The 15,819-nt window shown below is 35.6% G+C and overlaps 1 protein-coding gene across 2 annotated transcripts in view; it reads right to left on the bottom strand.

Annotated features, from left to right (window-relative positions):
- Nucleotides 1-15,819, bottom strand: part of TOP2B (DNA topoisomerase II beta) — a 64,310-nt gene that overhangs the window by 2,462 nt on the left and 46,029 nt on the right. Inside the window, exons 21-33 of one of the 2 annotated variants that reach the window (XM_026842172.1) lie at nt 15,281-15,512; nt 13,716-13,850; nt 13,086-13,286; nt 11,234-11,429; nt 10,994-11,085; nt 9,679-9,834; nt 9,460-9,543; nt 8,182-8,379; nt 7,695-7,839; nt 6,328-6,486; nt 5,310-5,517; nt 4,723-4,805; nt 4,291-4,401 (exon numbers count right to left, since the gene is read on the bottom strand). In XM_026842172.1, coding sequence (XP_026697973.1) covers nt 4,291-4,401; nt 4,723-4,805; nt 5,310-5,517; nt 6,328-6,486; nt 7,695-7,839; nt 8,182-8,379; nt 9,460-9,543; nt 9,679-9,834; nt 10,994-11,085; nt 11,234-11,429; nt 13,086-13,286; nt 13,716-13,850; nt 15,281-15,512 — 2,000 coding nt within the window. The remainder of the gene's footprint in view (nt 1-4,290; nt 4,402-4,722; nt 4,806-5,309; nt 5,518-6,327; nt 6,487-7,694; nt 7,840-8,181; nt 8,380-9,459; nt 9,544-9,678; nt 9,835-10,993; nt 11,086-11,233; nt 11,430-13,085; nt 13,287-13,715; nt 13,851-15,280; nt 15,513-15,819) is intronic. The other variant, XM_026842173.1, reaches the window with a different exon arrangement.

The following is a 15,819-nucleotide window of genomic DNA, read 5'->3' as shown; positions in this document are numbered from 1 at the left end:
GTCTTTTCCAGAAACCTCGGATGTGCTACTGACCAACACTATCAGCCATGAGACACATGTAAAAACCCTCCAGATAGATACCAGAAATGCAGACATTTGTGAGAACTCAAGCTTCTGTTTATGGTATCACTAGGGCAATGTGCTCAGACAACAAGAGTGTCTCCACAAACTTTTTGTCTATGATGCCTGAAACTGCTACCCACTGGAGAGTCACTGCAAAGAGAGTTACATCTTTCCAACTTTTTGTGATTAATACCTACTGGGTATTCCAAGTACCAGGTCCTAACAACACAAAAAATAAAGCTACCTTTGGCATCATGGACAGGAAAAAAAAAAAGCATTGGCTACAGCAGCATTTCAGGTACAACTTGGGAGGGAAGCAACAGTGCTTATGGAAGTCAGGAAGCATATTTGAAACCAGCTTGAAACAGGTCTTTCTAGGTATCTCAGCTGGGAAAAAACAGCTATATTAACATAAAGTAAAACTAAATAAACCACAAAGACCTACCAGTAAGCCTGAAAAAAGTACCCAACAACTAAAAGCAGAAGTAATACTTTCTAAAAGCATCACCAAAAGTAAGTAGCTAGCTAGTTATCAGTAAATGAGGGCAGTGTTACCAAAGGTACATGATTTTAGGTCCCATAAGGCAACGAAGCCCTTCATACAGGAAAAAGCTTTATCAGCATAAGAAACATAGACTAGAGGGCAGGGAAGGGAAAGATTCAGATGTTTTATCAACTTGCGGGTGACAAGGAGAAATTGTGAGCAAGAGAGCCTCAGTAGAAAGGATCCATTTTAGATCCAGGTGACATTCAATATCAGGAGCAGAGGTTTAGATGTCCATCTACAGGAATTGTGCTTTGCACTGTTCCTCATGATGTTAACATGAAATTTGCATGCCAGACAGAAGCCACGTATGCTCCATTGAAAAGTACTACCCAGCACATATACTATGAGATGTAATTATCTTCAGCTGTCCCTGAGTCCTCAAGTTTGTTGTTAACTGGTATTCGAAAGGGGCAAACTTCTCACTGACAAACAAGGAATTGGGGAGAAGGAAATAACTGGAGACAGAAAGAGAGGTATAACACACTGCCACAATCACTGGACTTGTTCCTCCTTTGAAACAGCCTGTCATCACTGGTCAACTCCTGTGAAGTCTGCCTCCAGAACACCAAGTCCAAAGGACAGCAAACCTCTTCTTATCTGGTGGCTAAAGTAACAGTTGTCCATGGCTTCCAGAACAAGCATCTCCCTCTGTGATAACTCTAGTGGGATTCTGAACCACTATCTTAAGATTATAAACCTGATGCCTGCACAAGTGGGAAGGATCTCCGACAGCAAGTAGACCACAATCCGCTCAGACAAGCTCCCCACTAGGTATCATGACATGAAATGGAAGTCTACCGTGGGGTCAATGTACATGTGCTTTCTAGAAGCCCATGGTTTTGGTAGAAAGTCCAGGAATGGCATCAGTCCTACAGCTGATGTAAAAGGGTACATCTCACTTCTAGAATCTCAGCAGCTGGGCTGTTCAAGGTGGGTAGCTGCTTATAATCAAAGACTGCTTTTCAGATTTCCCTTAGGCTTGCGGCTTACTATAAAGCAGTAGAACTACAGACCTCTCAAATGGTGCATGGAAAGCAAGCTCAACAGTCTCTTATCTCTGTAGTGAACTCAAATTCATTCCTTTATTTCTTCTCATTGAGAAGGGAATGTGGCTGTACAGATAGCAAGGCACAAAAAAATGGTTCTTCAGTTTCAGCTCTCCATCCTTACAAATCCAAGCTCTGAAATCAGAGAAAAATCAAACAATTCTGGATCAATTGTTTCAGCCACACAGTAGGCATTCCCAGTGTGAGGGTGAGTGGATGGAATATTACACCACCAGAAAATGGATTTTGAAGGGGCTGCTGATAAAGGGCATAAAGATGGACTTAGAATCCAGGAGACTACTAGAAGGATACCAGATGACCAATAAACTAAGCATGCTAGGTTATCACTGCACTGTCAAACTGTGATCATGTCTAATCTAGGCAAAGGAGAAGAGATGAAAACTGATGAAAGCAACCTATCATAGTGTCATTCACTGAGAGGGAGACTGTGTCCCTAAAGCTACTCTGAAGGCAAAATTTAAAATTTTGGCTTGAAAGAGAGCCTGTTTATACATATTTTGTGAGTGTCAAGGTTAATTAGAAACTCAGAAACAGATCATAGCTACATTTTAAGGTTTCAAGTTGGTTAATGACAACTCATCACATTCAGGCCTTCAAAAAACAGAGAGGGAGAAAGAGATTGAATGTTAAATTGCATCCATGCCTAGCTACTGCATACAAAGTACTCTGTTTTATTTACTGCAGTACAGTCTTGTTTTTACTGTAGTACACAAGTTTAACAGAAAAGACTATTGTATTAGAGATCAGCTATTTCTGTAAACAATCTTCATTTATTGTATTATAGAACTTACTAGCTGAAATAGTTTGAGAAGCATTCAGACATTTGCCGATTCAAACAGTTTACAAATGAGATTAGAACAATGTAGCAAGAAAGAGATTAGACATACAGAAGCAGTGGGGGAGAGGATGAAAAGATGCTGCAATTCACTGGTACCTAATATATAACACAAGATATTTTTTTCTTATTGTTAAGCGAGTAAGTTAACTATCGTAACTGGCTGCTTTCTTGCAGATTTTCTCATGATATCTTTTTTTTGGGAAGAATTAATATACTACATTCAGCTACAAGTTGGTCAAAAGAAGTTTTAAAAAACAAAGGCCACAGTATTAAAAAATGTTTTTGAAGGGCAGAAGATTAAGCAGAAAGGAAAAAAAGAAATTACCTAAAAGACATACAGGAAGAAAGGCAAAGATCTGAAAGCAATCCCCAGTCTATCATGTGCTAGGAACTGTATTTTTAACCTATTTAAACTACTTTTAGGTAAGAAAACACATTATTTTCACCATTAATTATGGCAAATGTCTAGCATAATCTTTAACACACATTTAGAAACAAGTCCAAGTCTTTCTCTTATAAGTAACACTAACAACCAATAAATCAATATTCCCCAAGAGACACAGATCAAAAAAACCTTATTCCTACAAATACCCAAGCATAATCACAGAAACAAATCCAAATAATAAACACTTCTTGGAATGGTCCTTAATTCCACAATGTAAGATCCTGCAAGATGTCTGTTCTAAAAGCCTGATTAATAATTGAAAGAATTTATACCTCTGAATTTAGAGGAGAGCCTTTCAACCTCTGTTTCAAGAAGAGAAACAACTGTGTCAAGTAGAACTTACTGTGGTAGCTTGCTGTGCTGGTTTTGGCTGGGACAGACTTAATTTTCTCCATAGTAGCTAGTATGGGCCTATGTTCTGGATTTGTGCTGAAAACAGTGTTGATAATGCTAGAATGTTGTCATTATTGCTGAGCAGTGCTTACACAGAGTCACTGCCTTTTCTGCCTCTCACCCCATGCCACCAGTGAGCAGGCTGGGGGTGCACAAGAAGCTGGGAGGGGACACAGCTGGGACAGTTGACTGCAGGTGACCAAAGGGGTATCTCATACCATGTGATGTCATGCTCAGCAATAAAAACCCGAGGGAAAAAGGAGGAAGGTGGGGATGTTCAGAGTTATTGCATTTGTCTTCCCAAGACATGATGGAGCCCCGCTATCCTGGAGATGGCTGCCTGCTGGTGAGAAGTGGTGAATGAATTCCCTGGTTTGCTTTGCTTGTGTGCGTGGCTTCTGCTTTACCTATTAAACGGTCTTTATCTCAACCCACGAGTTTCTCCCTTTTACCCTTATGATTCTCTACCACATCCCACTGAGGGTGAGTGAGCAAGCAGCTGTGTGGTGCTTAGTTGCTGGCTGGGATTAAACCATGACACATATTTAAGACATAAATATTTCTTGGGGATTCCTCCTTTGCACTTGCTCTCCTTCCTTTTAAAGTAAGTTAGATCCATTATAGAAGACTATCTTCAACCCGAAGGTCATCTTGTTTCAATTATTTCCTGAGAGTAAAAACCCTCCATTAAACTAATCAAAGGTTGAACACCAACTTCATACATGGAAAGTATTAAGTTGACACTATAGTAGCCCGTGGAAAGAAAGAAATTGGTATCATTAAGGAGCTGGAAGAAGTTCACAATATATGCTGAATTTCACTGAGTTCAAAATAAATGAATGCAGTTCCCACCTCGAAGACAGGAAGAAACAATGCAAAGGTAGAGGAGATTAGTTTTAAAGAAATGGATTGGCTTACAGGACAATCCTATACATACCCTTTTTAGCAGCTACTGTTTTACTTGGATTTTTCTCTGTTTGTTTAGGGGCAAAAGATGATGAGAAAACAGGAGCAGAATCCTCTTCGTCACTGTCCAATTTTGTTGTATCTACAATCATAGAGTATGTCTAGAATAAGATTCATTCACTACATATTTTAAATCATCAATATTAATTACAGTCAAAATTAATCTTAATCTTAAAAAAGCGTTGATGATACTACATCTAGGCTATGGATGTACTGTGACTTTCTTATCTATGATACAAGCTTTGCTTCTCTAAGGATCAGAACCTCCTTCCCCTTTCTCCTTTCTAAATCCGAACATCCTTCTCCTACAACTACTATGTGAAATTTGTGTATACCACAAACTCCCTAATATATTCTGTAACGGTTGTTATAAGATTAAATAGATCAGGGAAATCAAGCTCACCATCATCTGTCTTCTGAGAGTAAGATGGAAAAGAGAAGATGTTTCCAAAATCTTGATGTTTCTTGTCTTGAGATGTTTTTCTACTTCCAGACAGGAAAAAGAAATGCTATGAGTTGCATTAACTACATACTGAATTATGTAGGCATTATAATAGCCATTTGAAATTAAATTCCTATTTTAGTATTACAAAGCATTTCTAGCATTTTTGTATGTTTTCAGCAGTTAAACCCCTAAAATCACCATTCAGTCATGAACTTCAGGCATTTAAAATTAACAGAATTACACTTTTTTCAATAGTTGTGCATACCAGACTGGCACAAGATGGAAAACAGACTCTTACAAAATGTACTTTAACAGATGACAGTATACCATAATTTGATGTCATGTTTACCTCTGCATAGGTCAGTTGCTGAGCTCTGTATCAGGCTGAGATAACATACACTTTAATTCCTCCCCAGAAATGTATAAATTTTTTTTTACATGGTACATGTAGAGTAATAACAGGTTGATGTTGCTCAGTTTTGTTCAGACACTTCTGCTTAAAAAAAATTATTAGTAATGAAATACTGCTGAGTTACAGTACTTACTCTGGAGATGGCTTTGATTTGGCTGGGGAGAAATCATATTCATCTTTTTCTAAACTGTCTGAAGGAACAAACTCATCCTCTCTGTCATTTGTAACTGGAGAGGCTTTTACTTTGAGCTCATCCAAATCATTATTATTGTTGGTATCATCATCATCATCGGCATCATCTTCTTCTTCTGAGAAGTCAAAAGTATACTTGGGCCTCTCAGCTAAAAAAAAAAAAAAATCCACATATAAATACATTTCAAAATAGGTGTTTATGTTAAAACAAATAAAATGGAAGTCCCTAAACAATCCTTGCCTCAGAATATACAAGACAAAAGGCTGGAGGGAAAGAAATTTTTTGAGCCTGGAAGAATAAAGGGATATAATTTAAAGTGTTACCAAACATCTAACACTTGTATCTTGCTCAGACACCTTCAGCTAACAGCATTACAGAGACAGCAATGCATAAGTACTTTTAAGGAAGAAGAATCCTTCACTTGAAGTTTTCTTGAATCTATCATTTGAACACTCTTCCTAATCCAGTGCTTGAGCAATTGATCAACAATTTTCTATTATAACCTGGGTTTTTCTTAAACTATCAAATGTTTATGTACTTTCCAAAGTTTGTCTCTGATATTTTTGCTTTTCAATGGACTGTTCAGAGTTTTTTTAATAAATTTTTACTAGCCATTTGGGCTTTGGGGCCTTATTTGACAGTATAATTGCATTAAAGTAATTTTTTTGTTTGTAATAGTATTATCCTCTCTATTTCTTGTATAATTCACTAGTTTTTTAATTTTTATTCTAGTGTTTAGAAAAAGGGAAAAGATTTCTGAACCAAGTTAAAAAAAATCTATCAACTCTTTAGTTCCGGGTCTTGACATTTAAGAGTTTTTTCACTAACTGCACAGTGAAGAAAATGTAACGCAAGCTATCTGTAGGAGATCAAGTCCTAAAGGAAGGCTATGGTCAAAGGAAAATATAGGTAGTTAAAGTTTCAGTCACACTGTGCAATTTCACAAAAGCTTGGGTACCTGCAGCTCTCCTAAGCAGAGAGTCTCTTGGAATAATCACGGGCTCGTTCTCTTCTAAATCACTTTCAGACTTGGATTCATCATCTGACCATGGGTTTCGTTTCTTCACTTTTTTTGCACTGGATTTTGTAGATGATGGTGTTCTTCTTACCCTAGTACCTGCCACAAGTTAAAGCATTTACTACAGTCAGAGTAAAAACATTTTTATCTCTTCCAATTGTTTACGATGCTAAATTTTTATCTTAAAAAGTTCTCCTTTAAATGTTGCAAATTTTCTTCTCCTTCCTGAAGAAAAATTTAATGTGATGAACAGATTTCACACAGAACCTGAGCTGCTGTTGCCAAAACAATTTGTTTTATGACTGAAAAACATAAAAGCCTCTAATTTGAAGTTTTAGCTCCTCTGCAGTCAAACTTCCATTTTTTTAAAGGTTGCTGGGTTGTCCAGGAAAAGAACAAGCAGTTTTTCGTTATTCAGGGAACATGATCAGGAACAGTTATTGGAAAAATCCAATTAACATGGGAAGCAGAGAATACCCTATCAGGGGGTACCAATGCAGTCAGTCAACTTCAGAGCAAGCTCAGATCAAGCTGGGCTGATTGGTTCTGGCTCAACACCAGACAGGGTACATTTGAGCTGTATGTAGACAACTCAGTCAGAACTGTACTCAGTTAATCTATTCAGGTTGGATAATCCCCTGAATAATTTAAAACAGATGTTATCTCAGAAGAAGTATTTCCATAACCACTTTTTATTCCTTTTTTTAAAATCTCATACTTAAACCTTCTTTTTGTCTTTAGCTTTCCTTTTTTTGCTGCCCCCTCCATTACTATGTATTTCTCAAATGGTAATAATAAATTTCTACTAACAGAGGAAAAAGGAAAGTTAACAGACATTGATTGGTCTGCCAAGCCATAACATGCATAACTTTTAAAAGTCAGAATGACTGAGTATGTCAATAGGAAAATACGTTTATTTAATCAAGCTTTACAGTCTCTACTATTACTCAGACTGAAGGTGAGTGCCATGCCCTCCTTCAAGGTCAGAGAGCTTGCAAACTAGAAATTTCAGTTTGCACATAATTAGTCCAATTATGTAAAAATAATCTATTTTCTACTCACAAATTCAAATACGTAGATCCCAAAAAAATGAAATGTAGAATACGTAAATCCACCACCCCCAGAAAAGCAGCTTACATAACAGAAATTTCAGCAGAGTAATTTCAAGTACTTCACTTTAGGAAAGAATATCAGATGAAGTAGTGATTACTGTGGTATGTTTCCCTTCTCACTATGTGTTAAAAATATATTTAATACCCAATTAGTACATACAACTAAGGTTAACTATGACTGTGTAAGGATCTTACCAGGCTCCTTCTTCTCTCTCTTAGGTTTAGGGGTTTTAGCTGCTGCAGCTGATGTATTCAGTGAGTCATCCCCACCACCCTCAGCTGGCACACCACCAAATTCTTCATCAAATTCCATTTTTATTGCTAAAGAATCAGTTTCACCCTAAACATATATAAAAAGGTTGGGCAAAATGAAATAAATTATACCTTTATATGTCAAGATAGGACTGGAATAGTTTTGTAGAAGATAATAAATGAAAGTAGAATAGGATATTGACATTTGTCTTGTAAAGAAGAAATTGAAATAAAACCACGTGAACAATAAGTAGTCAAGAGGCTTACAAATGTAAAAAAATCTAGTATTAACTTCTTCATGCATTAGGTCAGCAAAATAGTATAAATATAACATTAATAAGGTCTAGCAGTTTGGATTTATGCTACCAGAGTGGAAAAATATAGCATTTAATAATACATAATCTTAACTATAGCAATATTTGTGATTTACCTTTTTCTTTTTCAATAATTTCCTACTGGCATCAGCTTTCATGGCAGATGTAATCTGTGGAACTATTCTTCTGCCAAATGGTGATGGCATGGTCTCTTCCAACTGAAGCTTCTTCATTTTGGGTTTACCAACTTTGCCTTTTATTGGTTTGCCAACCATGCCAGCTAAAACATCTTCTCTTTCTTGTGCTTCTACTTTCTAACAAATAAGGAGGGGGTTGAGGGCAGGGGAGAACACATATTTTTTTAATGAGAACAAAGTGGAACATGGTGATTATTTATGATTAATCTCATTTTAACATGGAGCATAAGAGTTTCCTTAACTCTCACTTGAATTGTAACACACTTTCCAGTAATAGAAAACCAATCACTTTATCTTAGTAAATTCTTCATTACCCTGTTACAGTTAAAAACTACTTTTATTCAAGATTAAATAAATATGAACTTTCGGACACTGCTAGAAATCTTTCTTTTATTAAGTTTCTATTTCTTATGTACGTGTCTGGGTACTGATGTAATTTTCAGTATTTTAGTGTTTAATTTAAGCAGCTAGTTTCTAGAGTAATTTTTAAGACACATTTTCCAGTTCTTTAATCAGCTTTTTTCACAGTATGAACATATAGCTGAAATACAGACATCAGAACAGAACACTTCCAATTGCAGCTGTACCATGAACACAAGGAAAAATAAAGCATCTTGTATTATCCTGTGTCACTTCAAAAAGATTACATCAGCCCCTTTCAGGGAACATTCAAAGCTGAGGCTCAGCAAGTTACTCATCAATTGGACTTTACCTTTCTCCAGAGTTACCAGTGAGGCAAAGTAAGAGCCCCTCATATAGTACTTACGGTCTACACGCTTCGTTACTTCATGTACAGCTTTGCATTTGACAACACTTATTGTCTCACAACCAATTAGATCATGTAGAACTAGTATAATTATTACTATATTTATTATAACAAGTTACCACTCCCATTTTTTTTGTGTCATCTGAAAACAAATTTTCTCCTGGTAATTTTTCTTTTAGCATCACCAACTTGGAAAAAAACATTAAATTGTATAGAAGCAAGAGACAATCCAGAGGAACACAACTAGGAACACAAATACCCAATAATGATTTCCCACTTATGACTATATTTGGAGGTCTATCTGCTCTTATTCCAAAACATGGTGGTTTGGGTTTTTTTGCTTAAATTTTAATACTTTTAATTAATTAATGCTTTTAATTAAATGAATTTAAATTTAATATTTTTAGAAAGATAGGTAAAATAAAACATACTTCAAGCTCTTCAACAAAGGCCGCTAAATCTTCTTTCCAGAGATCTGAAGAAGATTTCCTTTTAAGGTCATTTAGTTCTCTCTCCTAAAACATGAAAGCAGTATGTAGAGAATAAGGTACTGTTAGAACTAAAGTAAATACTGTTGAAACTGAACATTCAGTTAGACACATCAGTAATTATTATATCATTTTAGAACAAGCCTTCCGTGGTGTACCAACCTTTGAATCTCTCTGCTTAATTAACTCTTCTACTTTCTCTTTTGTGAGCGACCACAAAGACATGTTTAAGATATAGTTAAAGTCAGGGCCAGAAGTTGAACCAGAAGCAGAGGAAGCATCATCATTCGGGTTCTGTGGGTCCTCCTCTTCTGCTGCCTGAAGTGAAATATTCACAAGTATTAATAATCTTAGTTCTATGCATGAACTGTAACACTCTACCAAAGCACCACCATAGAGTTGTAAGGTGTGCCCTCACAGATTCAATAACCTTAACATTTTCTGGACCTTTCCAAAAGGCCATGCTCCTGTGACCTTCTACAGTTGGATTATTCAATCATTTGATTTAAGAAAACAAATCTGAACCTAATGCTAGCTGTATGCCTTATATGTTGGCTATAGGCATTGGTACCATCCTACCTATCTCACAGGTTGACATATTTGCCCTTGGGATATTCATGTCTATCTGTTTCTTTAGAAATGAGCAGAGTCTTCTGGTTAAAACTGCTATCAAAGCCCTGAATGTACAAACTGTGGTTTGGAAGTGGATCAAAATTTCTCATAATTTTGTTCTAAAACCCAACACACTACATGGAGTTTAATACAGTAGTAGAAAAAAAAAAGCAAAGCAAACAAAATGAAAAACGAATAGCGAATGCAGTGGTAATGGCACAGAAAAGTGGTGGCTGACAAAAATTTTAAGTTGCTTTTCAAAGTAGTTTCATCTTCCCATAGTAAAGCATGAAATTAAACTTGTCACATATCTCTTTTGGAAGTTAGAAAACTCTTTGAGTTTTAAAAAATCAGAAATAAAGCAACTTTATTAAAGTAAGTTCAAAAGTGATAGCTTTATAATATTCATGTTTCATTACAGAAAACTGATTAATAAGTTGTATAGAATAATTACATTTTGCAACCATATGACAAAGAAGTAATAAGAGGAAAATCAGTTATATGTGTCGGGTAACTGATGCAGCATTTTATGTATCAGAAAGTCACTCTTTATGTATTAGTCAGAAATTGAGTTGCCAGTTTTGATTTAGGTATGTTAAGAAATTCAGACCTCTGTATTCTCATTTTCAGACTTGTATTATCTAGTTTTCTTTTAAGAATTATCCATATATGATACCAATATTATGTGACAGTATTTTTCTACAAGTTTAATGTATTTTTAAAAATGGAAGTCAATACATAACCTTTTAATTAGTGTTGTGTGTTATAAATTAAGTTAGACTACTAGAAAACAACTGTCTGAATAAATTAATATCATTTATAACATTAACAGCATCAAACATATCCAGAGATTTCAGATTATTACCTTTTCCTGTGCTTCTTTCCAGGCTTTTACTGGATCAGATTCATAGCCTCTCTGGACCAACATCTGAATTAAATCTCTTTTTGATCTGTTCTCTACAAGACACACACGCACAATCAGGTTAAAAAAAAGAAAAAAAAAATTGTTGTGAAAAGAAATGTCTTACATGCAAATACATTGTTATATTTAAATAATTTCCAGATTTTCCCCCAGTGTTACCAATTTTAACTTACATTTACTCACCTATGGTAATTTTTCCTTGTATCTTCTCCAGAACAAAACGAGCTTGATTGTTAAGCTTGGTAGATTCTGCACCCAACATTCCCACAAGCCACTCCTTGCGTAAACTATAATAATGTAATCGCAAATCAAAGAACTCCTTCAAGATGTCTTGCACAGTTTCATACTTCTTTAAACATCCCATATGATCAAACAGCACCTACAGAATACATAATATACTGCTTGAGAGAGGTTGCATAACTCAAAATTTGTTAACCTTTGTGTCCAAGTTTATTTCTATTGCACATATACATGCACTAAACAAAAAGTGGTATTTTGAAGACCGTGAACTCAAACCTTACTACGGAACTACACAGCACACAGCTGGAGAGATTTTATTTCTATCACAATTTGATTTAATATGAGATTTATGGTAACATGTTCAAACAAGAAGACAGCTATATAGAAAAATATGCCTGAATTCAGTAGAATGACTGATTTTATTTATTAAATCACAAGTCCAGTAGCACCTAATGATTCACAACTATTTAACATCACAGTTGAAAAGCATCTTTAACAATCTTTCAGTTCAACTAGGAAATCTGCCACTTTTCAGCCGAGAAAACTGCCACCCTTTAATTTCAAGCACAAAGTAAGAAATCAGTTTTACATCATAGGTGGAATCAATCCTGCCTGACTTCTGACATCTCCAGTTTAGACATTTATAGGTGAACCAATTGCCCTAGGTGCCCTTAGCTAAAAGAAATAAACCCCTCTAGAGGGCAATTCATCTACCTAAAATACCTATTTGGGAGTTGAGTGAAAAATGACTAGCTCACATAACTTTAAGATGCTTAAACTAGAGCAGATTAATTCCTACACATATACAGAAAGCAGCCCTTACTATTTATTTTAGTACGCAGAAAACACATGATTAAGGTACAAAACATTTTGTAATCTATTAAACATTAATTTGAAGACAGATTCTGACAGTAGTTCATATGGTTGTTTAAACCTATGAGAAATATCACCTTGATTTGGTAGATTCACTTTTCAAACACAATCTACAAAATGAGTTGAGCAAGGCTTTTTTCCTCTTCCAATTCTATGGTCTTTATTTTTAACCTATTTTCACATAGCTTTTGATTTATAGAAAAATAGCAACAGTAATGGTATTTTTGCTTTGTGATAACATCTGAAAGTAGTATCTGCCATAAAAAAAAATAAAATTGCTTTTTCTGTCTCCGTAAAGACAGAATGTTTGGAAATATTCTGGCAGAAATTATCTTACAATTCAAATCCCTCTCGTAATAGAGAGATGCATATTTACTCACATTCTTACTCTCATCTTGCTACAAGCAAAAATACACCATATGAGTATTTTACATCACTGTTATGTCTTCAGCAGCTTAAGGATAGTGTTTTCTATAGCCTACAACCTAAACCAGGATTTATGTTGGTGGAAACACTGAATCATTCTACTCCTATTAGAAGATTAATAGTCCTACATAAAGTGCAATTTTGAAAACCTAGCTTGTCTCAAGTTCAAAACTCAAATCTAATTATAATAAGGCAGAAAGCTATTTGTATGATCTACTTTACATTAGCTATTTTTGCTTTTCATATACAGGAATTTTCAGTCACAGGAAACTAAGCACCTCGAGCCTGTCTAATCTGGTTTGAAAGATTCGTCAAGACTAAAATGGATTTGCTGATCCATACTGACTTAATATTTGTCATCACTACAATTTTCTACTACTCAATTTCAAATACACAATATATTGTTCAATACCAAGCACCAAAGTACACTACAAAAACATTTGTGTTTAAAACAAGCAACAGTAAGGATTCTGATAGTCAAACATGAAAAAGTTACCATAGAATTACAAGTAAGACTTGTTTGAAGCTTAAAGACTTTGTGCAATCCAGCAGCTTCTGCCTGTGCAAGTTTTTCTTCTGTCATCTTCACAACAAATTTCACAGTCGTATCAGTGTGGTATTCCTTATAGTCAGAAATTAACGCTGGAGTTTTTTCAGTTCCATTCAACATAGGTTCCAGAACCTGTTCTTTGTATACCTAGTAAAAATAGGGTAGCAAAAACCAGAAACACTTCTTAAAATCCCTAATTCATTAAACCAGCTGAACAACATAAGATTTCAAAGCTTTGTGCATTGCATCTGATACCAATTACAATTTACAGTTACAAAATGCAGGTCAAGACTAGCACAAACGTAAGAGGCATCTAACAAGAACAAAAAGACTACTCAAAAGAAAAAGGATTAAATATTAATTCAGCAGGACAAGCAAGTATTCTTTGTAGTATGGACAGTAGATGGCACAAGTAGAAAACCATCTTCTACAAAGGCACACAAAAATGAAACTACGTTCCCTTCCATGTATGTGTAAGTCATCAGAAATTGTGTTAAAAGTTTGTGTAGATGTAGAATTAATAATGTAGTAAGGAACTTCTTGGTTTTTATGTAAATGTATTTCACTGTTACTTACCTGGGTCCATGTCCTTACAGGAAGCTCTGTAATTTCTACTGTGTTCCTGTCCACCACAAATATTTCACCACTGACTACATACTGGTTTTGACCAAGTTCCTGAATGGTTCCTTTGAAGTTTTTGTAGTTTGGAAGCTGAAATTGCAAAAACCAACAAAGTGGTAATAATCTTTATCATAAAGTATCAGAAAAATATTTCTCTCTCATACACCATAAAGCTATCACTTTATATTGCACTAATCCATCAACCAGCCTCTTATGCCTGTGAAAATTTTAAGTCATAGGAAAAATACTAGAGAAAAAACAGACACACATGCAAGTGACAGGAGCAAGTATCTTAACATCTACCAAGTAGATAAATGATTAAGAAGAAGCAGCTGAACCCAGTGAGGTGATGGGGTGGTTGTTTTGTTTGTGGGTTGTCTTTTTTCCTTCTTTTTTTAAAGAAAACAGCAAGCCCAGATAAGGCATGACAGAAAGCAGATTAACACCCCAGTTTCACAATAACTTTATAGAAGTGGTGCTACCTCCCCTAACCATTTTCTCATTCTTGTGCTGTTTGGCAAAGATAGTGGAACCCATCCAGTTTAAAAAGTAACTAACAGGGTGGGGAATTTTAACTGAATTGATTCCCTTATCCATCTTACCATGCAGCCACAAACACATAGCAGCATACAGAAAGGAGCTAGATGGAGGCAGAACTGCCTCTTTCAACCACAGTGAAGCTTCAATTGACTGTAAGACTACACAGAAGGCCTAGGAGTCCTAAAAGGAAGGGCAATTGATTTAATTAATTTTTTTTTAAAAAAGTGTATGCATTGTTCCCAAGAATTTGAAAAAGGAAATTCACTATGTCGTGAAAATGGACACTACATACTCAGTGAACTGTGATCTAAATGGAGAAGATGTTTCTGCTTCTATGACTTGGTAAACACAGCAAAGTAGCAATATCCATCAGCTGTAAAAGTTGCATTATCTGTATTTTATGTGTTGGTTACAGATATTCTGGGTTCACCCAGGTATTCTTCCTGTCCAAATTTTTTCAAGTATACACCACTTCTGAGACTTACTAAATTTTACATAAAGAAAGAGAAGCTAGTTGCAGTTCAGAAGCTGCTGATTTTCTTGAACAGTGATAGTATTTTCTCCTATCCTTACAGGTATATAAAAGAGAGTGCAAATCAGATAAGGCAGAAGAAACATTAAGTTTGGCTGAAGTAGTAGTACATTGAAAAAGGAAAGAGTGGTACAACTTTTTACTCCACTGCCATGTCGTAACTACCCTGTAAGACTTGCAACTGTGAAGGATTACACTCAGCAGAATGCAGAGAAAGTCCTCTGAAATAATTGGAAAAATACAAATTCCAATGCTTATGCTTCAGGGTGAACTTCCCCAGCCTCATTCCAACAGTCAAGTAAGGCTCCTAAACAAAATTACTGGAACAATCCAACTCAGATGTTCCAATACTCAAGCATGCATAGAGTGATATGATTTCATTTTGTAAGTACAAAATCAGGTTTGTTTAGCAAACATACAAAGTATCAGTATATACTATTATTCTTACCATTGGGTGGGGATCTAAGCCATCCAGCATCCGTCTGACATTGTTTACGATCTCTCTGGTATCGTAGTTTGGAAGTTTGCAAGCCCATCCAGTACCAATTCCTTCAGCTCCATTTACTAAAACCATAGGAATGATGGGAATATACCATTCAGGCTCTACACGTTGGTTGTCATCATAAAGGAATTTAAGCAAGTTGTCATCCACCGATGGAAAAAGCAGTCTTGCTAAAGGGCTTTAAAAATGAAAAAGAAGAAAACAGTTTAACTTGAGTCCAGTAAGTACATAATGCTTTAACAGCCCATGGGTCCAGATGTGACCTAATTGTAGATGTTTCTCATGTCTTTCTTTCTCTGTCTTTCTGAAGCTGAAAATACAATGTACACACCTCCTGAGAAAAGGAAGTTCTGTCTAATGGAAAAGTGTGCTCATAACAGATGATGTTTGTTTCCTTTACAGTAACACATGTATACAGTACACTAGTAATTGGTGACATTTAACATCTACAAAAATATCATTCTTTAAAGCATTCAGAACACACA

This window comes from Athene cunicularia (genome assembly GCF_003259725.1).
Source record: "Athene cunicularia isolate RWA chromosome 2 unlocalized genomic scaffold, athCun1 chr2_part1, whole genome shotgun sequence".
Classification (NCBI taxonomy): Eukaryota; Metazoa; Chordata; class Aves; order Strigiformes; family Strigidae; genus Athene; species Athene cunicularia.
Note: the sequence above shows the minus strand (reverse complement) of the source record. Positions and strands in the feature narration are given on the sequence as shown.